At 46.4% G+C, this 23,414-nt stretch overlaps 1 protein-coding gene across 2 annotated transcripts; it reads left to right on the forward strand.

Moving 5' to 3' along the window:
* Nucleotides 1-84: 84 nt before the first annotated feature.
* Nucleotides 85-23,414, forward strand: POLR3G (RNA polymerase III subunit G). 2 transcript variants are annotated; one of them, XM_058656339.1, is made up of 8 exons: nucleotides 85-230; nucleotides 6,429-6,578; nucleotides 10,878-11,007; nucleotides 12,668-12,724; nucleotides 14,498-14,548; nucleotides 16,681-16,763; nucleotides 19,853-20,002; nucleotides 22,984-23,414. In XM_058656339.1, exons 2-8 carry the CDS (start codon nucleotides 6,462-6,464, stop codon nucleotides 23,068-23,070), a joined length of 675 nt encoding a protein of 224 aa, XP_058512322.1. In that variant the 5' UTR covers nucleotides 85-230; nucleotides 6,429-6,461; the 3' UTR covers nucleotides 23,071-23,414. The 2 variants fall into 2 exon arrangements, with proteins under 2 accessions (XP_058512322.1, XP_058512321.1); XM_058656338.1 differs by having other exon boundaries at nucleotides 96-246.

The raw sequence follows: 23,414 nt of genomic DNA on the forward strand, positions 1-23,414 counted from the left end.
CGGCGACTGCCGAGGGCTAAAAAGCTCCGGGCCCTGGAGGTGGGGCTTGGGCGGGGAGAGGGCGGGCCCGGGGGCTGGCGGGGCTGGGAGCGCGGCTCCGCGGCCGCGTGGAGGGCGGTACGCGCCTCGGGGAACCGGCGGGCAGCCGAGCGCCGGCGCCCTCCGCGCGAGCACGGCCGTCCCGCACCCGGGCTGCAGTTTTGGCCGAGCGTGAAGACTTTAGGGAGCAGGTGACTGAGGAAGCGGGTGAGGGCTTGGGAGAGGGGGCTGGACGGGGCGGCGGGGCGAGGGAGGGATGGAGGGGCGCGTGGAGGAGCCGAGGAACCGGGGGAGACCCCCATGCCAGCGCCTCTGGAGTGAGGGACGCCGTGAGGTGGCGTCGCCTCAGCTTCTGTTCCCGTAGAAGGTCTGAAAAACCTCGTTCCCAGCTCTGGGAACGCAGCCTGCACTTCCTGGCTGTAGTGAGTTTGAGGGGGGATTTAGGCTCTGGGCGATGGTCCGTTGGCGGAGCTTGGGATTGGTCCTGGCGCTGGTCGCTGCTGCGGGGTGCAGCCCCGGAGCAGCACCCGGTTCGGTGCTTTGGAAGCCTGTGGCGTGGGAAGGGGTCTGCTAATTCAGCAAGTTCTGTCTTCTCCCTCGTGTTTTTTCTGCTGTTGGGGAAGAGTAAAGGAAGTTTGTAGAAAGGTTTAACTCAGTCAAGGTGGGGCACGTTCAGAGACGGGAAAAGTGAATCATGACTGGGTGTAGCAGTCCCGCCAACCCCGGGAGTGGTCCCTGTCCCCACTCCCCACACGGTGGGAGCATCCACAATGCCTCCTCGGTCCCAAACTCCACCTGACTCATCTTCCTGCTGAGCCAGCAGAAATGGTAAAGAGACCCATGAGACAGCACAATGAAAGATCCTTAGGGGAGGATCCTTTCCATGGCAGGTGCTCCGAGCGCCCCTCCCCCCCCACTTTACACCCAAGTTCCAGATGGAAGGTCAAGAATGGGTTAAAAAAAAGTCGTGATTTTGAAATGGAAGAGAGTATACTGGTGGTAGAAAACAGGGCTCCCAGGAAAGGGAAGGTAGGGGTGGTTGGGAATGGTGCTGCTGCTGGCGTTAGACCTGGGGCTGGGAACTTGGACACCCAGTTATTCCTACAGGCAGAGGGAAGCTGCTGGGCCGAATTGCAGCCACACTCTTAGGCCGTGAGCTCAGCAGAAATCCCCTCAGGAACCCTGGGGCTCCTCCCAGGCCTTGGTAAGAGATGGGTGGGCTTGAGTCTTCCAGGGGGCCCTCAGCTTGCATAGTTCCTGCCTGAGTCCCAACCAGCCTCCCAACCAGCCTTCCCTGAATAACCTCGCCTTCTCCGTGGCTAGGCTTTCCACCCTGTCAGGTGTGTGCTTCAATGTTTCTGAATGAGACTATTTATTTATTTATTTATTTGTTATCACACCTGCCACTCCCTGACAGTCTGTGTGAAGGGGCCTTTTGTCCATTTCCCATCTTAGACCCTGAGCTCCTCCAGAGTTTCTGCTTTCTCCATGGCCCCATTCTCAGATCTTAAGCTGAGACCAGATACAGAGGTGCTTATTAATACATACTTGATGGGCGGGTCACTGAAGAGGCTCCACCCAACTCAGGAGACTGACAAGTCTTTTTTTTTTTTAATTTTTTTTTTTAAAGATTTATTCATTTTATTACAGCCAGATATACACAGAGGAGGAGAAACAGAGAGGAAGATCTTCCGTCCGATGATTCACTCCCCAAGTGAGCCGCAACGGGCCGATGCGCGCCGATCCAAAGCCGGGAACCTGGAACCTCCTCCGGGTCTCCCACGCGGGTGCAGTGTCCCAATGCATTGGGCCGTCCTCAACTGCTTTCCCAGGCCACAAGCAGGGAGCTGGATGGGAAGTGGAGCTGCCGGGATTAGAACCGGCGCCCATATGGGATCCCGGGGCGTTCAAGGCGAGGACTTTAGCCGCTAGGCCACGCCGCCGGGCCCTTTTTTAATTATTTTTTAATAATCTTACTTAGTTGATTAGGGTACAAAGGGCCAAGGGCTACAGGGTAAAAGTGGGTAATACCATTTTTTCCACACTAATATCATTTTTCCCTGTATCTGGGGTTAGGAGAGTAACAAAGGGAAAAGCCCCACCCAACCTCCCACCCATCCCAGATCCGCAACGGGAGGCGCACTCCGAGGGCCTTCCCCAAACAGTTTTTTTTCTAAAGATTTATTCATTTTATTACAGCCAGATATACACAGAGGAGGAGAGACAGAGAGGAAGATCTTCCGTCCAATGATTCACTCCCCAAGTGAGCCGCAACGGGCCGGTGCGCGCCATTCTGATGCCGGAAACCAGGAACCTCTTCCGGGTCTCCCACGCGGGTGCAGTGTCCCAATGCATTGGGCCGTCCTCAACTGCTTTCCCAGGCCACAAGCAGGGAGCTGGATGGGAAGTGGAGCTGCCGGGATTAGAACCGGCGCCCATATGGGATCCTGGGGCTTTTAAGGTGAGGACTTTAGCCACTAGGCCACGCCGCCGGGCCCATCAAACAGTTTTGATAGTTCGTAAGTTCTGGATTGCTGCCAATCTCGCAGTGAAACCTATTCAGAGTCCACTGGCTGACAGTTTCTTCATGGTTGGGGTTCTGAGATCAGCAGGTCAGTTGGAGGGATCTCCAAAGAAACTTCATCGGAGATGATCCCAGACCTGATTCTTGCGTGAGTTTGCTAGTACAGGGTCCAACGCTGTCCGTCACACCAATCAGCTTATGTACTTGCTGGTCGTTGGGATTGCTGGGTTCGTTCTGTTTCCAGCCCTGTCTTCCTCGTGAACCAATGGGTGTTGTAGTCCAGCTCAATCCTACCCACTTCATGCTCGGTCCTCACGCAAGCCAGTTGGAGCTGCAGCCTAGTTAGGGTGACTCCCCATAGCCCCCACCAGTTCTGCCCCCTACCCTGGTTCCCATGCTTGCCAGTATGTACTGCAGGCTTGTCCAGTCTGTCCCACATCCCGTTTAGCTCTCGTACATGTCAATGGGCATTGAAGTCTAGTTCAACCCAACCAACCTACTATCCAGCTCATACACCTACTGGCAGGTGCCTTTCTGTCTAGCCACCCCTACCCCTGTCCTGGTTTTCATGCTGTGCAGTGAGAGTGGTAACCCTAAGGGAGGTGCCCACTATTTCCCTTCTAGGTCACACCCACTCCCAGATTATGCACTCTCCAGGTAGTTCTGGCATTTGACTTGACAGAATTAGCTCCCAGTGCCAACCTCTGCCAGCTAATGTTGCGGCTAAGCCCAGCCAACCTTCACCCATTCGAATTTTTGCTTGCACCAGTTGGGATAGTCAGCCCACCGTGGCCTTTCCCTGATCTAGCTCACATGAGGCCCATAGGTGTTATAGCCCTGCCTAGTCTGATCTGCCCCCATCCCGACTCACGCTTTCCAATGGAAGTAGTTGTCCAGCATGGGAGCCCACATTCCCCTGTCAGCTTTGCCTCCTCCCCACGGTTTTCATATGTGCTGTTTGGACGCTGCAGCCACATCTGGTACGGCTCATCTCACGTTGGCATTCCTTAATGTGTACTGGTATGTGTCGCAACCGAACCTGGCTCAGCCCACACTCTGTTCTGGCGCTCAGACTCGCTAGCGGTTGATGTGAACAGGTTCAGCCTGGTCTGCCCAAAATCCATGCCATGTGTATGCCAGTGGGATAATCTCCATTGCCTGTTCTGAGCTGTTTCCTATTGTGCTTCTTGCGCTTACCTGCACCCCCTGGCCTCTCTGCAGGCTCTGCAAGTGCCTCGGTGACTCAGCAGTTGAAAATCAGGCTGTTTGGATCGGTTCCCTCTCCTTCAGTATGCACAGATGGCAGGAGCTTGATTATTTTAATAAGTACCTTTCCTGTGTGAGCATTAAGGTGCCTGAATCATGGGTGAGGGAGAATTGCAGTTGATAAAACAGAGAGAATGGGAAGCTGGAACGCTGAGTCTAGGCAGTGGCATCTGGGCTGGGCTGTGCCGGTTGTGCGGGCCTGGTCACGAGAGCCCTGCATGCAGCTTGTGCTGTGGTGGGAAGAACACGGTGTCTTCTTGAAGTGCTCTTGGCCTAGAAAGCTTTGCTCCTCCCCAAGTCTGGGGAAGACTCTAGGCCACCTGTTTGTGATGGAGTGAACCAGAGGCCTAGATGAAGACAGTGTCTCTCCCGGGATGCGCTGAGAGCCAGAGTTGTACAGCCCTGCTGTCCTGAGGGCTTCGACCCCAAGGCCAGCTGGGTCAGAATTTCCGCTTTAGAGAGAGCCCTAAGGTAACTAGCTTGTGCCTTAGAACGTTGAAGAAGCATGATACAGGACCATGATCTAGTTTCTACATCCCTGGAAGATCTGTAGGCTGTCATTGGACTCGGAGCTGGATTGCAGCTGGAGCCCTAAAATTGCTGCTTTCATGGTGCAGTGCCTTACTGCCCCTGTTCCATGCAGATGAATGAAAAGGCGGAGCCCGGCATGCTCCTTGCCCTTGGCAGCAGTCATGTTATCTTGAAGAGATTCCTTTAAATTGTTAAGAGCAATTTGATTTAATTCCAGATTTCCAAAATGGCAGATACAGCACAGTCTTTCCCTGGGGTATTCCTCAAGATCCTCTCAGCCCTCTCCCTGAACTGCACCACCCAGTAAACTCCCCAGACAGCTCTTGCTCAAGCCCTACCCCCCACGAGATCTTGATTGGTTTGTCCCTGTGATTCACAGACATCAGCATGTGTTAGAATCATCTGAAAGGTTCCTTTAAACTCAGTTCATTGTTGCACACTCAGAGACATGTTTTGGTTGTGTTGGGGCCCAACACCTTACATTTCTAGAAAGTTCCAGATGGTACTGCTACAGACTGTGTAGTTGTTGAAAGCACTGCCCTAGGCACAGCATCTGGAGAAGGGGCAGGGAGACATTCCAAATGCTGGTTCACCTCCTGGATGGCTACAAGCTGTGGGTAAACTAGGTCAAAGCCAGGAGGAGCCATGAACTGCGTTCACGTCTCACACCTGGTTGGCAAGGATCTGCCCCTGAGTACTTAATCTGCCCCTTGCTGCTTTCGAAGGTTTGCATTGGCAGGAAGATGGGTTTGAAGTGGAGTGGCCAGGTATTCTGACACAGGATGCAGAAGTCCCAAGCTTGGCTTAAGCCACTGTGCTGAATGCCTGCACCTGCTGTAATCTTGTAGAAGCTCTAAAGGCAAGAGGGGATGAGAACTGTCAGCCCTCGGATGAAGGAAGCTGGGGTTACCAAGGCCTTTAGCGAAACTATGTTCAAATTGCATATAGAAAGAGACACAGCAGAGCCCCTTGGTAGCCTTAGGAGGTGGCCCTTCACCACTGGTGCGCAGGAGTAAGGTGTTGGTGACCTTTTTGGCTTGGCCAGGATCCCTGGGCAGCATCTGTGTGGGGTGGTGGCCCGCAGAGGGAAGTGGGGGGCCAAGCTGGTCCCTATGTGTCTTCACAGGGTTGAGAAGCAGAGCCTTGTCCTAGGCTCCTGGGATTCAATGACACCAGTGTTGTCAGTTGGAGGAGAGAGAGGAACACTGCATGATAATCACAAATACCACAGTTGATACAGAGTTCCCAGGTCACACCTCTGGAGTGCAGCTCCCTCTTAGTACGCTGCAGGTTCATGTCTGCCTGGGAACTTTAGGACATTCATGGAAAAAAGCAGAATTAGGAGAAAGTTGTTATGAAAGCCAGTTTTTTAAAAATCTGTTCATATGCAGATATCTGCAGAAAGTTCTTGAAAAATGGATTTCTAGATTTTTTTTAAGATTTTTTCATTTTCATTGCAAAGACAGATTTACAGAGAAGAGGAGTGGTAAAGATCTTCCATCCACTGGTTCGCTCCACAAATGGCTGCAATAGGAGCCCCCTCCAGGTCTCCCATGTGGGTCCCAAGGATTTGGGCCATCCTCTACTGCTTTTCCAGGCCAGGCAGGGAGTTGGATGGGAAGTGGAACAGTTGGGACACCAATCAGTGCCACATACAGATGAAGGATTAGCCAGTTGAGCCATTGCACCAGCCCCAGATTTCTGTATTTTTCACACCAGAGTAAAGTTGTATTTTAATTACCTTTTCCATGAAGTTTTGAAGTACCACCATTTTATAGTATCATCAAGCTTGAGAGAACTCAGAAGTTCAGCATGGGACCTGGATGTGTGATGGTAGCTCTGCTATCCCCAAAGTTAACGAACAGTACAAGTTCATCTTCCCTCTTACTTAGCAGTTGCAGGTGTTTCTTACTAAACCATAAAACAATTGGCACCTCTTTGTTTCTTTGCACGTTTTCCTTTTGAGAATTATTTTAGCTTAGCTAGGCTCTGTCTTCATTTGGTTTGAATATAATGGCCTCTTGCTCATGAGCCCTCATCCGTCTGAGTCACTAATGGTCTCTTTCAGAATTCACCCTCTCTCCTGGCATAGCCGGTGCTGATGGCTGGGAACAAAGGCAGGGGGCGTGCTGCCTATACCTTCAGTATCGAGGCTGTGGGGTTCAGCAGAGGAGACAAGTTACCTGATGTAGTGTTGAAACCACCGCCGGTGTTTCCGGTAAGTAAGCCACCAGCCGAGTCACATCGTGCGTCTTTTCACATTGCTTAGAAAATTTAACTTCTGAGTAAGATGTGCATGGGTGGTATCATGATGATATCCTCTCAGGAAACTATAGATGTGTTTCGATTATTTTTTTGAATGCATTTTGTTAGCTTTTATTTCTTTCAAAGGCAGAGTGACATAGAAGGAGACAAAGAGAGATTGAGAGAGATTTCATCCGTGACTTCACTCCTCAATGACCACGTTAGCCAGACTGAAAACAGGAGCCTGGAACTCCGTCTGGTTCTCCCATGTGGGTGCAGGAGCCCACACACGTGGGCCGTCCTCTGTGGCTTTCTCAGGAGTGTTGGCAGGGGGCTGGATCAGAAGTGGAGCAGCCAGGAATTGACGCGAAGCTTCACCTGAGATACTCGCATCGTAGGAGGCAGACTCAGTCCACTGCAGCACAGCTCTGGCCCTTGCAAGTCATTTTGAAAAATCATGTTAGATTGTGTGGTGGCTTTCAGTTGCCATCCCACAAGCTTTCACTTAATTTCCCGCATGTTTTTGCTTTCAGATTTTAATCTTCCTCATTATGCCACATGTCATTTTCCCCATTGAAGCTTTAATTTTTCCCTTATTTCTTCTATCAGTTTTAATCCTGGTTTTTAGAAAACAGGATTTCTACTACATTGGGTGTTTCTTGTTAATTCCATGAGTGTGCTGCAATGTGCGTAATACTAAATGTGCTCATATTTAGTGAAGATGTGTGTATTTCTATATGTTCGTGTGCAGTGGTATAAAATATGGGAAGTTATAAGTAATCAGATAACCTTCCCTTCAGGAAGCCAAATCCCCATTTCAAAAGGAAAACTCTTGTGGAAGGGTCCATGGACGTAGAGGACCCTGGCCAAATGGAACTGGGGTTTTATGTGTATCGTTAAGGGAGTTTGCCTTTTGGGCTTGGTTTTTACCCTTTTAATATTAATACAGTGAAAAGGTTTTTAGTATTAAATACACATGGAAGCAGATATCAAATAAATAAGCTCTTCTCCATGTTTGAGGAGATGTGTAAACACTGGAAATGATTGTAAGGGTATTGATTTATACACGGAATAAAATTACATTTTCCAGTATAGGCTTTTATTTAAAAAAAAATTTTTTTATTTGTTTTGTTTTTATTGGAAAGGCAGAGAACAGAGAAAAAGATCTTTCATTCGCTAATTCACTCCCTAAATGGCCACAATAGCCAGAGCTGAGCCAATCCAAAGCCAGGAGCCAGGAACCTCTTCCTGGTATGCCATATGGGTGCAGGGTCCCAAGGCTTTGGGCCATCTTTGACTGCTTTCCCAGGCCACAGGTTTGGAGCTGGATGGGAAGTGGAGCAGCAGGGACATGAACTGGCGCCCATATGGGATCCTGGTGCTTGGAGGTGGAGAATTAGCCAACAGAGCCATCACACCAGGCATTTGACCTAGTGGTTAGAATCCTGGCTGAGATGTTCATGTTCTATGTCAGGTGCGTCAGTTTGATACCCAGGTCTACTCCTGACTCCAGCTTCCAGCTTACACAGCTTTTCGAGGTGGCGCTCGGATGGCTGAAATGACAAGGTGCCTGCCACCTACCTTGGGAGACGTGGATAGAGTTCTTGGCTGCAGGCTTCTGATACTAGGGTGTGGGCCAGTGAACCTCAATACTCTGCCTTTTTCTCTTTGCTTTTCAAATTCAGAACCAACAGGGTCCCCCCAAGAAGCTGAGGAACTAGACTGGACTATAAGATGTTGGACTCTATGTTTAGTTTATGCTTGCAAAGAGGGAATCTCAACTGTACTTGATCAGTGGAGATGCAACAAGGTGGAATATTCCACATGGGGAGAGGGCGGGGGGAAGGGTGGGGTGATTCCCAGTTCCAACGAAACTGTATCACATAATACAATGTAATCAATGAATAAAAAATAAATAAATAAATAAATAAAAATGAAAAAAAATTCAGAACCAAAGAAATGTTTAAAAAGGTGAAATTTCTTGCACCTGTCTGGAAGGCCGTGCGTGCACGAGCTGACCTTTCTGCTGGCCATGGCCCTTTCCCCAGAAGTGCTGGCCTGCTGCTTCCCCAGGGACTTTGGGCTGTTGACTCCCGGGCTGAGACCATCTGTTTTCCAAGCTGTGTATGAATGGCTTCCTAATTGTATGTGGACCTTTGCTTCAATGTGATTTAACCTTGCACATTCTCCCTGTGGAGTTGAGCCAAGGCCTTGGTAGTTCTCACTTAATTTGCCTGTGCCTGCCTGCATTTCACTATTACTTAAAAATGGAAAGCCATGTGAACTAAAAAATAATCATTCTGTTCTTGAAATACTCCTTAGAAAAAGAAGGACTATTTTTAAAGATTTATTTTTATTCATTTGAAAAGCAGAGTGACAGAGAGAAAAACCTTCCACCTGCTGGCTTGTGCCCCAGATGGTTGCAGTGGTTGGAGTTGAGCCAGACCAAAGGCAGGAACCTGAACCTTCTGAGTATGCCACCTGGGTGGGAGGGGCTACGCGCCTGGGCATTGTGCCTTCCTTGCTAAGGTGCTTTAACCAGCATCTGGATCAGAAGTGGAGCAGCTGGGACTTCATGTGCCGATAGTCTCAGTGCCAGCTTATCCTGTTCTGCCACAACACTGGTCCTACTGCAGTCCTAAAATTATTCTTTTCTCTAGATCATGCGGCAGTTTTACTTAACTGAATATATTGTCGCTAAGCACATATCCAGTGTAAAAATGTGTCAAGTCATGATGGCATTTGAGTGATTTTTTTAATTACATTAAAAACATACATTGTTGGGCCCAGCGCAATGGCTCAGTGGGTAAATCCTCTCCTTGCATCTACCAGGATCCCATATGGATGCCAGTTGTTGTCCTGGCTGCTCCATTTCCCATCTTGCTCCTAATTTGTGGCCTGGCAAAGCAGTAGAGGATAGCCAAAGCCTTGGGACCCTGTGCCTGCTTGGGAGACCCAGAGGAAGTTCCTGGTTCTAGCTCCTAGCACCTGGCTTCACATCGGCTCAGCTCGGGCTGTTGTGGCCACTTAGGGAGTGAATTAGAGGATGAAAGATCTTCCTCTCTGCTCTGTAGGTCTGCCTTTCCAAAAAAATAAATCTTAAAAAAAAAAAAAAAAACTTACACAGTTGGCCGGCTTGTACCTGGGTTGGATCAAGGGGGCTCCTTTGATGAAATACAAGGGATCACTTGCTTTTGTTTCAGTAAGATCTCTTGTGTAGGATTTTTCAGTCGATTTTCCAAATTGATGGAAGTGAATCTGTTGCTACTTGAATGTGTATGTCACTTCACTGGTTTACCTGTGTTCCATGGGGACAGAGACTTGAACAAATTTGTCTAGACCACGTTTGGCTTGTAGCAGACACTCAGTAGGTTGTTGTGAAGTCAGGGAATGCACTCTAAGTTTGAAAAGGTGCCCTATCCTTATCCTCTGAAACCATGTATCCTCGGGACCCTTTTAAACTGAATATATGAAAATGTAAATGTATACACATACACACTCATGTATGTAACTTCAAAATGCTGAAATGTAGCCTGCAGCTCCTGCTTTGCTACCTGCTGCTTATGTGGGGTTGCTGCTTGTTCTCTTCTCGGTTTTCTTTACCATAAAAGGGAAAATGTTGTTATGAGTGTTGATGAGATCGTGAGTGTTGACTGTTTAGTACATCCTGATCTAAGTAACCTCTTGCTAAATAATAGCTGCCATTATTATATTTTACAGTATAATCGTAGCTAAGGCAGTTGCTCTCATTTAAATGCTTGATTTTCAGTTTCTATTTTAATTAATTCACTTAAAATGTATTTGAAAGAATAACAGAAGGTAAAACAGAAAGAGATTCCATCTGTCTCTTCAGGGGTGGGCCAGGTCGAAGCCAACACCCAGGGGTCTGCCTCAGGGTCTCCCAGTGGTGGCAGGAATCCAGTGGCTTGAGCGTCATGCATTGCTTCCCTAGCACATTAGCAGGGAGCCGGGTAGAAAGCCACCCAAGAGGTCTGATGTGGGATGAGGGGTCCAAAATGGGGACTCATGCTGCTGCCCCCAGTGATGGGTTGTAGTCACATTCGTTAGCAGCCAATATAGTCTGGCTGTCTCTAAAATAAGAGCAAGAAAGGAAACAGACTAAAGGATCACAGACGCTCAGCATCTCTCGAGTTGGTTGTAACAGTGCCCAGGAAAACACAGCTTTTCAGTAAAACTGGTATTTTCTAGGAAATAGACAAAATGGGTAATAAAACTGTTTGACTCATTAAAATTACTTTTGTCTCTTCAATAGGATACAGATTATAAGCCAGTGCCGCTGAAAACGGGGGAAGATGAAGAGTATATGCTGGCTTTGAAACAGGAACTGAGAGAAACCATGAAACGAATGCCTTACTTTATTGAGCCACCTGAGGAAAAGCAAGGTGCGTGCTGGACCCTGAGGATATGGTTGAAAACGTGCAGATGAGGCTGGGTTTAGGCACAGAGTGTTCCCATTCCATGCTAATTCAGTGTAATAAGACATGATCAGCTATTTTGAACATAAGTGTTTATGTTAACAGAAACGATATTTTGATACTTTAGTTTCTAAAACAGTGTCCACAGTGGTCAGTGAAGACTACGAAAGACAAAACAGTTTCATGTGTAAAAAGTTTCCCATGACGATGCCTAAGGAACTAGTACTGGGCTTGATTGTGTATTCCACATTGCTCTTTGGGAGGGTCTCTTGTGTGGGATTCTCCCATCAGCTTTCCAAATGGGTAGACGTGAACTTACTTGTGAAAGTAAACTCTTCAGAAGGTTGGATCCAAGTGACTTCCTGTCTTCCTTTCTTGCATTCAGGAGGACATTATTAACATTTTCATATGAACTTATTATTTTTGAAAAAATATGAGTTTAATGATTTTCTGTTGTGTGACTATCACACGGTTCATCCGCTGATTCTGTGTGGTTAGATTTCAAGTTATTTTGCTCACAGATGTGTTGCCATGGTGGCTGTCGTGATTGTTCATGCTTATGCCTGCCTCTGATTACTTCATATTTAAGTTATGAGCTTTTAAAATCCTTCCATTTGTTTGTCCACGGTGATATCTGGTGTGCTGGAGAATAGCAGATACTCACAGGCGCAGCCAAGTGCAAGAGATGACATGAGTTGGAGAAGGCTCAGCGGCCTCCAGCTGGAAGTGGGAAGTGGTTTTGGAGGACAGGAAGCCCCCCACTCCCCCAGCAGAACTGTATTGATTGTCAGTGTCCGCCCTTAATTGAAATTAGAGATCAATAACATCCTCGACTTCTTTAGAGTCCATCATTAAAACATGAGAGTGCATGGCGTTACCAGCTCATCCCATTAGTATTAAAAATGCATTCCATTTGCCACTCTCGAAAAGACTTGAAAGTGACTTAAACAGGAAGTCTTACAGAGTCGTCTTGGGATGTGCTTAGGATTGTAGGAAGCGTTTTCCACGAATTCATTTAGTTTTTGAAACTTACCTGCTTGGAGTCACAGCATAGTTTGTTGAGTTTGCCCAAAACACCGAATGGTTTTACTCTCCGTTATTGTCCATTTCGTCTCTTTGAGTTGAAAAATGAGAACTTTATTTTTCTCTCATCTTTTTGCCTTTCAAACAAAATAAAAATCTTTCCACAACAGAGCTTTCATTTTATAGGCTTAAAAGGAAAGACTAAATGAACAATGAATGCTTTGGCGACAAGTGGGCTTTAGAAAGTTCAGGAAAAATGGACTAAAAGATATTTATTTTGGTGCACTTTTTTTAAAAAATTCTTGCATAGTGTTTTTCCCCCACAGTATGCACTTTGCACGTAGTCTTTGCTATGCCCTCATGTTCTCACAGATAAGTCAGGTGTCTGATTATATTGTCCCCATTGGCCCCAACCTGTCAGGCCCAGTGACTCCTAACACCTTGTGGAGCCTGTTCTCCCAGAACTTTCCAAGAGCACTTTATAGAAAATTTGGGAAACGCCTCGTAATGTGGAATAAATGATGTCATCTCATATTTCCAGTTCTAGAGAAGGAGTTTATTCTTGGTTTTCCTAATAAATTCTTTATCCTTTTTTCCCCTCTAGATATTGAAAGGTATAGCAAAAGATGTATGAAGGTATACAAAGAAGAGTGGATACCAGGTAATTATAAGACAGATCATGTAAAATAATTTTGAAGGCTGTCTCCCTACTCCATAGTTTTCAAGGATATTTTCTGTTTTCATCATAAGAAAGCAGTGTTTTTTCTACAGTGGGTTACTAATGTTAATCTTTTGGAAACCAATCTGAAAAACTCTTTTAAGAAAGGTGAACCAAAATTTGTTTGGACAAATACTCAAAATACGTTGTTAACAAAAACAGAACCTACCAAATGCTTTTGGGTTTCCCAAAATGTTAGATTTTCATGGGGGATACTGAGAAGACCCCACTTCCTGACTCCTCAGTGAGTTCAGAGTTTTCTGAAACAAAGCAAAAGCTTCGGTTTGGGGAACATTGGAAGCACAGCTCGTGGGTTTTGCCTTCTTCCTGGAGGCCGTGTACTCTTTGCCTCAGAGTTCTGTTTGGGACGCTCCCTTCCCATGTCCGGGGCCGGAGTTTGGGTCTGGGCTGCAGCTGCTGACTCTATAGCTTCTTGTAACGCACACTTGCTGAGGCAGCAATCGGCCGGGATTGGGTCCCTGCCACCCACGTGGGAAACTGCATGCCCTTCTCACTCCTGGGTGTAGCTTTCTGGAGACATCTAGGAAATTCATCAGCTCATTCATTTGCAAATGAAAAATAGTTGCCAGATCTCCCCATTTTGCTTCATTTTCTTTTTATGTCTCTGTCCTTGGTGTTGCGGATCAGTGTGAATGATATCGCCAGCGTTGTGGCTTTCACAGGTTGTGATGCTGTGTCAGCTTGAGGTCCTTAGACACGATCTTAGGTCTGTTGTGTAACCATCCTCTCCCAGATATTCTCTCTGCCTACTTTGTTGTGATCTCTGAGGGCAGAGGAACTAAGATACTTCCTAACCAAGCTTCAATCAGGTCAGAGGACTTGTGGTTCAGCTCTTTACTGCAGCTGCAGACCAAGACTTATTTCCTAGTCAGTAGTATTCCTCAGTCTATGTTTTGTTTCAGTTCTCTGCTTGACTTTAAGCTTGATAAAGTTTTTTAAAAATTAGGAATTTTAGCTAATGCAGAGACAGTCATTTATTGGAAAGAGTTTATTTTTTATTCTTTATATTTATTTGCAACACAGAGTTACAGAGCAAGTCAGGGAGCCAGCTCTTAACCCATCTGCTGGTTCGCTCCCCCAGTGGCTGCAGTGACTGGCTAGGAGCCAGGGGCTTCATCCATGTCTCCCTCATGCGTGCAAGGCCAAGCTGTTGGGCCATCCTCTGCTGCTTTCTTAGGGGCGTTAGCAGGTACCTGGATTAGAAATAGAGCTGGCAATGCAGACAGAGGTTTAGCCCAATATCCCACAGTGCTAGCCCCAAGAATTTTATTTATTTTTACAATTATTTTTGTTTTTTTTCTATTTTTCAGATAATTGTTAGAATTATTTCATTTTTCATGTGTTAGGAAGGATTATGGTCACATACTTTTTTGTAAAAAATTTATCTTTAGAAATATAATGTTTAATATTATGTTTATTACCTAAGAAATATTTACCAAACTACAGAAAACTTTAAAAAAAAAATAAAGTAGCATAATAATAATAAATAACACTTAAGCGAAAAAGTTGTAATCCTAACACCCTCAAAGATTTAAAGTTTTGCTCCAAACACGTTTTCCAACACTATTTCAGAGTGGCTTTAGTGAAAGTTTTCTTTGTAGAAGAAAACAGATCACTGGTTTTAACATTTCAGGCTGCGTTTGTACAATCAGATACTAATGAATTTGGCATTTCTTTTTTCTTTTGTATCCGCAGATTGGAGAAGGCTTCCAAGAGAGATGATGCCAAGAAAAAAATGTAAAAAAGGTACCCTGATCCAGATAGTGGTAGTAGAGGTAGCAAGAGAGCCTGTGTGAGTTCCAGTCCGTCCACCTGCAGCTACTCTGGGTGTACATCTTCTGTGTTTTGTTTTGCCCGGTTTTTGTTGTTGTTCACTGCTTTCTTTGCTTGCTGACTTTTCTTTCAGTTGTAGGATGCAGTGATCTGGCAAAGATGTTCAATACCGTGTACCTTGGGGTTGATGTACCTGGAACACAGAGTGATTTTACTGACTGTGTTGCAGTTAGTAACCAAAGCACTGTGAAGTTGGGCAACTGTTAAATAGAACTTTTAGATTATCAAGGAAAATGCCCAGAGTAACTGTGTTTGTGTTTGGTTTCTCTTCTTCACTGCTTTCCCAAGCATGTTAGCAGGAAGCTGTACCAGAAGTAGATCAGTTGGGACTCTGTGCCCACAGGGATGGCCAGATGTGACTCCACTCTTCCTCGTTCCTGTTCCTTTCCATGTTCCATTATGGTTTCCAGCTTTAAAAGACCTTTCCTTGCCTCTGCTCAGGGTCAAGAGAACTTTGGAGGCGTGAGCCCACTCTGGGCCACCAGCAAAGAACTCATTCCAGATACTCAATGTGTGGCGTTTCTCTGTGACTCACTCTGGGTACAACAAAAATAAAATCAATCTTAAAAAAAATAGAGAAAAGGGTTGTGATTGAGTGAATTATACTCTTAAGCTAATTTTTTTTATTATCAGTATTACATTTATTAAGCTCTAACCTATATATAATGTTGTATAGTTCTAAATTTTTTTTTTGAGAGACAGACAGACAGGTATGTCATCCTCTGGTTCACTCCCCACACACCTGTACTAGTGACAGCTGGGCCAAGCTGAAACTGGGTGCCTGGGACTCAGTCTAAGTTTCTTGTTTCAGTGGCAGGAACCCAACCACTGGGACCGTCCGTCACCTGGTGCTTCTCAGGTGTGCATTAACAGGACACTGAAGTCAGCAGTGGAGCCGGGGCCTAAACCCAAGCCTTCCTGCAAGGCACATGGATGTCCTGAGTGGTGTCTTAGCAGCTACTACAAGCACCTGCCCTGCAATGCGTGTTCTATAAGCTATAGTTTGTATTTGAGCCAAGCCCTGGAGGCGGGTGCAGAAAGTTACCCATCATTACCTCCAGCCATTACTTCTGATTGACCAAGCCTCACTAATACATATGCTTAGGAGCACGGAGTTCACTGGCTCCCCAGGGGCACCCTGGTGCTGCACAGTCCATTATCATTTCATCCACTACGGGTCATCGACCGCAACCCGAAAATGTCTGCTTCTGCAGGTTCAGTGTTAATCTTCAGTAAAATTACATCTTCCTGAGCCATGGTTCCCTCTGTGACAAAGTAATTTTTAGGTATTTAGTTTAATTTTGGAAAAGAACAATAATATTTCCCATCACGGTGGGACCATTTATAGCATATCATAATGCTTTGGTAACTAACTGGCAGAATTTCTATGTGAAATAATTCCCCATTCCCTGCCATCTCAGACTCCACATACAGCACTCTTGATATGAGTAAAAGAAAATTGTGCATGTCGAGAGCTTTGATTGCATTTAGAAGCAGTGACCTTCTAGAGTCATGTGACCTGGGTGTTCTACTGAAATTGTTGTAGTCTCTGCTTGGATGGTCGTTCTCTGGCGCTTTGAATGTAGCCTCTTTCTCATCTCTTTCGTGATTGAAAAAAATATCATTTGACCTGTACTTCATTTCTATCTTCCAAGTCTGATAAGATTGCTTGGATAATAAGGCCATTCAGGGGGAGGGAAACAGTAAACCTGTGCAGGCAGATTTATGGGAGATGAGTACTCTTGGGCTTGTCAAAAAACATTTGAGCAGTTTTGACCCTGCTGGTTTTAATTGCCATGGCAAAGGTTCAGTACTAGTTACAATGTAAGGGCTCTGCTGTGGAGTGGTTATCATTTCATCCCCGGAAACGTTGCGAGGTGTGACTATTTTGTTTTGGCAAAGGTGAGTGCTCTCTGGCCATTCTGTAACCGCCTGCTGTGATATCTTTATACCAGACACTAGAGGAGAACTGGGGTAAGAAATTGAATGCACAGTTGCTGGGAGAAAAACAAAAGTAGATTTTTCACTGGTGGTTTTACTTGCAGCTGGACCAAAATCCAGGATGGCCGATGACACTAGGCAGGCCTCGGCACTGCCTAGCACCGTGGACGTGTTGAAGAAGATCGAGGTGAGGTCTGCGTCCTCCCCTGGGAGTGAACAGGAAGGGTGCAGAAGGTCCGCTCTCCTTGCTACTTCGGCCTTCATCCCTCGCCGCCTTTTCAAACAGTTATTTGTTCATTTGTGTGTTTGTTTGGAAGGCAGAGTTAGAGAGACCCCTATGGCCGCAGTGGTCTGGGTGGGCATGTCTAGGCAGAAACCGGGAGCCAGGAAGTCCATCAGAGTCTTCCCCCATGGGTGCTGGGGGCCCCAGCACCTGAGCCACCATCCACTGCCTTCTCGGGTGTATCAGCAAGAAGTTGGATCAGAAAGAAAGCCTCTGGGACTGGGAATTATATTATTATTATTATTTTTAATTTGAAATTCAGAGTTTCAGAGACGGAGACACACTGACACAGAGCGATCTGCCATCCAGTCTTCCCAGATGGTCACAATAGCCAGCATTGGGTCAGGTGGAAGCCAGGTGCTTCATTGGAGGCTCCAAGCATTTGAACTGTCTCCCACTACTTTCAAGTCCGTAAGCAGGGAACACCCATGTGGGGTGCTGCTATACCACAACACTGGCCCCTAATCTTAGAATTTTAAATGACTTTGCATTTTTAATAGAGAAAAGTTATTTCCAGATGATTTTGTTCTCATGTCCTCAGCAAAATCATTCACAAATTTTTTTACACTGGAACATTTGCAAGTAGAGAGGGAGTGACATGCGGTCAGACATCAGGATTAGGGGATGCCTAGGCAGAAGTGGTGGACGATATTTGAGATTTGCATTTCAGCCTGATGTACAGGGGGCTCTGTCCATATTGTGCCTGTACAGATTTAAACTTTTCCCTTGCCATAGTTGTGTTTTTGCACTATTTGACATTATTCTTAAATGGATCTGTAAAGTAGTAAGTTTAAAGATGTATTTATTATTTGAAGGGCACACTAACAATGAGAAAGAGACCTTCTATGTACTGGTTCACTCCTGAAGAGGCCACAATGACCAGGACTGAGCCGAGAAATCTCTTTGGCTCTCCTAGTTAGGAGGCAGGAAGCCAACTATTTGGATCATCTTCTGCTGCTTTCCCAGGCATGTTTGCAGGAAATTGGATTGGAAGTGGGGCAGTCAAGATTCCAACTAATAATCCTATGAGATGCTGCCATCTCTGGCAGCAGCCTACCCCACTCACCTCAGTACCAGCCACAGGATGAGATTCTTAAGTCTCACAGAGGGGAAAGTGGAAACTGCTAAGTCAGAGAGCTGAAACTTATAACTTACTGCAAGATGAATGAGATAATGAAACGATGTGTGTGACTCTGACAGCCCTTTCTTAAAATTGCATGAATCTGCTATTTGTTAGTAACTTATAGGTTTGATGTATGTCTATGCATATGTGGAAATAATGATGCCATTGTTTATTTGAAGACACAGTCGTGATTCTAAAAATGTGCACTTCTGGTCCACATGTACACTGAATGAATTCTGCATTTGGGAAATACTGTGGTGTAACTGGTTTAAATAATCCCGATCCTAATTAGGAAATCTTAATTTATTGTATGTGTCGTCAGATATAGTATGTGCCGTGAATAAATAAAATACAGCACTATACTTCTCTATTTAGTATGAACAGATTGAAAAAGAAAATGTACCACCAATGGTATTACCTGATAATAACATAGCTGTGTATATGTGTATGGATACCTTTCAATAGATACTTCAAAATTTTTATCAGTTATTTACTTGTAGTTTGCCAAAGGGATCGCTACTGGAAAAATTTTACACATTATATTGCAATAACTCCTTCAAGGCAATATCAGAGTCAGTATCAAGATAAATTACCTTATGTTTATTACCTTGACCTTATGTTTATTACCTTAGTCTTATTTGTTCTACTTGAATGAGCAAACAACAAAGCAGAATTTGTATTTTGTTTACAATCTGATCTAATCTTTCTGTCCTTTGACTTCTTTGAATTAAAGCTTGAATATAACTAAAATATTTTTAAACTGCCTAAGGCATAGCCAGGTAGTAGCCACTCCAGATACGAGATGCTTTGTTTTCATGTGTGGTCGACAAAGGATATGTGTTGTAATAGAGATGGAGTATTATAGACAGGATAGCAGTGATGTGCTCACTGCTCAGAAACAGTTGTGTCTGAGCGAACAGGATCCTGTGCCTGGATTCTGGGTTTTACTCAGTGAAATGGTCACTGTTCTCATGTCCCACAAAAACGTGGGAAATGCTGCCACATTGGCTTGTTGAGTATACTATAGTGAGCAGATGGTGAGTCGTAAAAAATGATTGCTCGACCTCAAGTGAAAGCGTTGCCGCTGGTTACAGTCCACAAACAGGGATCAAGGTCAAGCTAGACGCATGTGCATGTGTAGGTAGCAGAGTGACTGCAGCCCAGCTGGGGAGGTAGGGCTGGCGGTGGTCAGAGCTGCTCCCGCCGGGTGTCCCTCTGCCTCTGCTCAGAGAGCTTCCTGGCAGCTCTGCTGTGGACTGCGCCTGGTGTGGGCTGCACTTGCCTACCAGATGTATTCAGCAGCAAAAGTTCCTGAGAATAGAGTGTGTAATGAGAGAGGAGAGAATGTCTCGGAGAACCCACAACAGGGATAATTTGCTCCAGGACAACTTGATAGCACTAGTTAAATGGCTTCATGTATAAGCTAAATTGTATGCATTTTTGCCCCTTTTAAAAAGAAGGTGTCTTTGAAAATCCCATGGAAATCTTATATTTAAAAAAAAAAAACCTTGTAGAGTTTGCACCAAGAGAAATTTCTTTTTAATCTTGTTTTTCCTTAAAACATGTGAAGTCCACTTTTGTGTTAGAAGGAAAACAAAATAACATTCTGAATGTTCTTTGTAACTTATAATTGCCTGAAAGTTTTAGAAGGAGGTGGGATAGGAGTTGTAGGAATCACAGTGTCCTTGTTAGAGCTGATACTCCCAGCATTACCTGAGACCCAGGAAAATAACCAAGCCATGGCTTCCTGGGTGCTACTCAGGTGGGACAGAAAGATCTGCTCAGTGACTGTTGTTTGTAGCCTGGACAGGGACACCAATTCTTGTGGTTTGCCAAGAAATCTGTAATTTACGTGACCTGACTCACACAGGAATTGGAAAAGAGAGGTGATGGTGAGAAGTCAGACGAGGAAAATGAAGAGAAAGAAGGCAGCAAAGAGAAGAACCAAGAAGGTGACCACGACGATGACGATGATGAAGCCGCAGAGGAGGAGGAGTATGACGAGGAAGAGCAGGAGGAGGTAACAGCCGTTTGGGGTGGGACCCAGGGGTACCAGGCTGGAGGGCTGTCCAATCAGGACACAGACGCACGGTGTGTCATTAAGTTAGTCATTAGCAGACGCCAGCTGATGGGAACCACAGGGTGCCTTGGTCACTGGAGTCAGTGCCATGGTGAACACAGCCTGAAGGGATATGGCAGGTCACTGTGTCTGCAGGGGTCCCCACGTTAGGGACACCAATCCTGTGAGTGCTGTTCAGGCCAATCAGCACAGAGGGCAAGTCATCGGTGGAGATGCTGGCCATCCTTCCGTGGGTTCCTGACTCACATGGCAGTGTGCGGGTGCAACCCATCAGAGAACTGAGCCAGGACTGGGTGCTGTGGGTGTGGGCTGCCAGACTTGTCAAAACGTGCTGTGTCTGGGCATGGGCCAGAGTGAGCAAGACACAGATGTTTTTTGAGGATGACTGTGTTGGTCCTGGCTTGTGGGGTCTCTGGGCGGTCACACGGCAATTCCAGGTTAATAGTCTCCTGGCTCTTTGGTCACCTCTGGGTCCCCTCCGTTTCAGCCGCTCACCTGTTCTCAGACCCTCTTCCTCACTGAGATTGCTCGGCCACTGAAATCCTTCCTTAGTGATAGGAACACTGTGGTGTGGGTACCTTGTTACCTGCTTGCAAATAGCTAACCCCATGTGTTAAACCACTGGCTTTCCTTTGTCAGCCTTTAGATGCGCAGTTCTGTCCACTGTTTCCACTCTCCTTTGTCTGGATCGCTTTGAACCATGGTTGATCAGACTTCCAGTGGTCCTCCCGACTCCCTTATTTGTCAGCATTTCCCTTCCAGATCAAATGCTCACCATCGTGTTTTCAAATGAAGCATTGTACATTTGTTCATGGCTTTCCCTTCTGGTCCTTTGCATTTTTGTTCTCATGACTGATCTAGCCACTGTCTGCATCCTCCGGCTCCCTGCTGGGCGTCGGGAGCCCTGACCTAGCCTCCAGCACTCTGTCCCGTCCGCACACTGTGGATCAATACAACGTTGGGTCAGTTTCTCTCTGCTCCTTCTTCCCTTCAGGAGCATCTCTGGGGAGTCGGGGAACTTGGTTCAACAGATAAAACACTTGTCTATTTCTCTTATTAAGTCGGCTCTCTCCAGCAGTTGTTTTAGGCTGTCTTCTTTCATGTTAATCCCCTTTACTCCCATCACTGTCTGTCTTAGCAGGTGCCAGCACCCTCCTCAGAGAAAACTTCCTTAGCTGTGAATACTTGTCCAATCCCCACCGAACCCCCAAGCCCCTGCCAATATTTGGCTCTTTCTAAACTGATTTTCACTTCTGTGCTATTGCACTGGGAGTGTGGTGAAAGGTGAGAAAATAGAATGGAGGGGGCCTGTGCCCACAGGAGAGATGGAAAAAGTTTTGCAAGGAGATTGTTGGCTGTGTGGTGTCTTGATTGGGCCAGGTAAGCCCTTCTGTCTGGACTGGAAGGTGTAGGAGAGTGACGAGCTGGGCATGCGTCACTGAGGGGCTAGAAATGTGGACAGAGCAATCTGGCTTTATCCTGAGCCGAGTGCTGTGGGTAGCCCTTGGCAGGAGGCAGTGGGAGTTGGAACATGGGGGACATGCATCTGGGCATGCGTCAGCATTGGTGCTGACTTGTACTGCAAGGAGCCGAGGTTGAGTCCTGGCAACACTCGTTGCTGCAAACCAGAGGGTTGTAGGCGTTACGTTTTGTCACACATTTTTTCTTATCTGGCCCAAGACAATGAGAAACCAGTTCACTACCACTGCCTAATCTCTGCTCATCAGTTTCCCAACGGGCTTTGGACAGCTCTGGCAGCTCTGAGGCACTCGTTCGAGGATGAGCGTCTTTCTCAGCCGTGGAAGTTGTAATGTGCCAGCGAACTGGCTGGAGGAGACTGAGAGGCTCTGCAGAGTTCCAAGGAGACCTCCTTCCTGTTTGGTTTTGCTTGACACTTTTCAATGGTAGTAAGTCCCTTGGCTTAGGCTCACTCATGCTTTGTGGTTAAAAACCTCAGTTCTGGTGTAAGCTAGCCTATGTTAATGTAAACTGGGATTTCTGTCTTTTTGAAAAAGATTTATTTATTTGAAAGGTAGAGATACAGAAAGGGAGAGAGAAAGAGACCTTCATCCGCTGAGTCACTCCCCCCAGATGGCTGAGCTGCTGTGGCTTGGCCAGGGCAAAGCTTGGAGCCTGAGTTCCATCTGGGGCCCCCAGGAGAGCACTTGGGCCACCTTCTGCTGCTTTCCAAGGCACATCAGCAGGGAACCAGATGGGAAGTGCAGCAGCTGAGACGTGAACCAGAGCACACATGAGTTGTGGACATCGCAGGCAGAGGCTTAACCCATTGTACAACAGTACTGGCCCCTTAGTTTGTTTCTTGAGTGTCTGCATTTGGTGTGTAAAAGGTGTTTACTGGTTTAGCAAAGTAAGCCACATGTCATTCCGTGGGTATTCCACAGACAGCGTGTTAGGAGATGAGCCATTCCCTAGAGGGGGTAGTGCATCAGACGGGCTGTCCCGTGGAGCGGGGATCTTAGGAGATGAACCATCTCATGGAAGCGCAGGTGGTATGATAGACGGACCATGCTCTAACAAGGTACTGCCTTACCCCATGAAGGGCTGGAGTGTCACATGGATCTTCTCAGAGGCGGATGTCTGATAGAATGTACCATCCCCTGAGGAAGGGTCTGAGAAGATCAACCCATGCCCCTGGCCCCACCACACACACACAGAGGAGTGTTGCATGCCATGACTAATCTGTTTTCCCCCCTGGGTGGCTGGTGGCTGGGGATAGGAGGCAGGCTTGACAGCATGCAGCCCAGGCCAACCTGAGTGAGAGCTCAAGTGTGTTTGAAGCAGATTGCTTTTAAAGCTGCTGTATGACCTCAATGGGGCATTTCTTAATTTGAAGGAAGTCTGCATCGTATTCTTTAGTGTTATTACCTGTTCCTCTTACTGCTCATGCATTCTCTCGACAGGAAAATGACTACATTAATTCCTACTTTGACAATGGCGACGACTTTGGTGCCGACAGTGACGACAACATGGACGAAGCAACCTACTAGCCATGAGGTTTCTCAGAAAGTATTTTTATAGTGCAGCTTCCAGGCATTTGGACAGACTCATTTTCTGTTTTATTTCTGAGAAGCAATGGGTGCCTGTTTTATTTTCGTTACCCTTTTGTGGGCAGATACTGAGACTCGGTACCAGCATTCTCAGAACCCTGTTTCTGCAGTAGTCGCCTTGTACAAAACCTGTCCCTGGCACTCCAACATTCCCGCTAGACACCTGCTCCTAGTTCTCTCGCGGATGCATTTGTGTTGTTAGAGTTGGATCTGCCTTTTGACTTTTTACATCTCTTCATCTGTGTATCCGTACTTGAACAAACCATTCTTGTGTTAACTGCTGA

Source organism: Ochotona princeps, chromosome 28 (assembly GCF_030435755.1).
Source record: "Ochotona princeps isolate mOchPri1 chromosome 28, mOchPri1.hap1, whole genome shotgun sequence".
Taxonomy (NCBI): Eukaryota; Metazoa; Chordata; class Mammalia; order Lagomorpha; family Ochotonidae; genus Ochotona; species Ochotona princeps.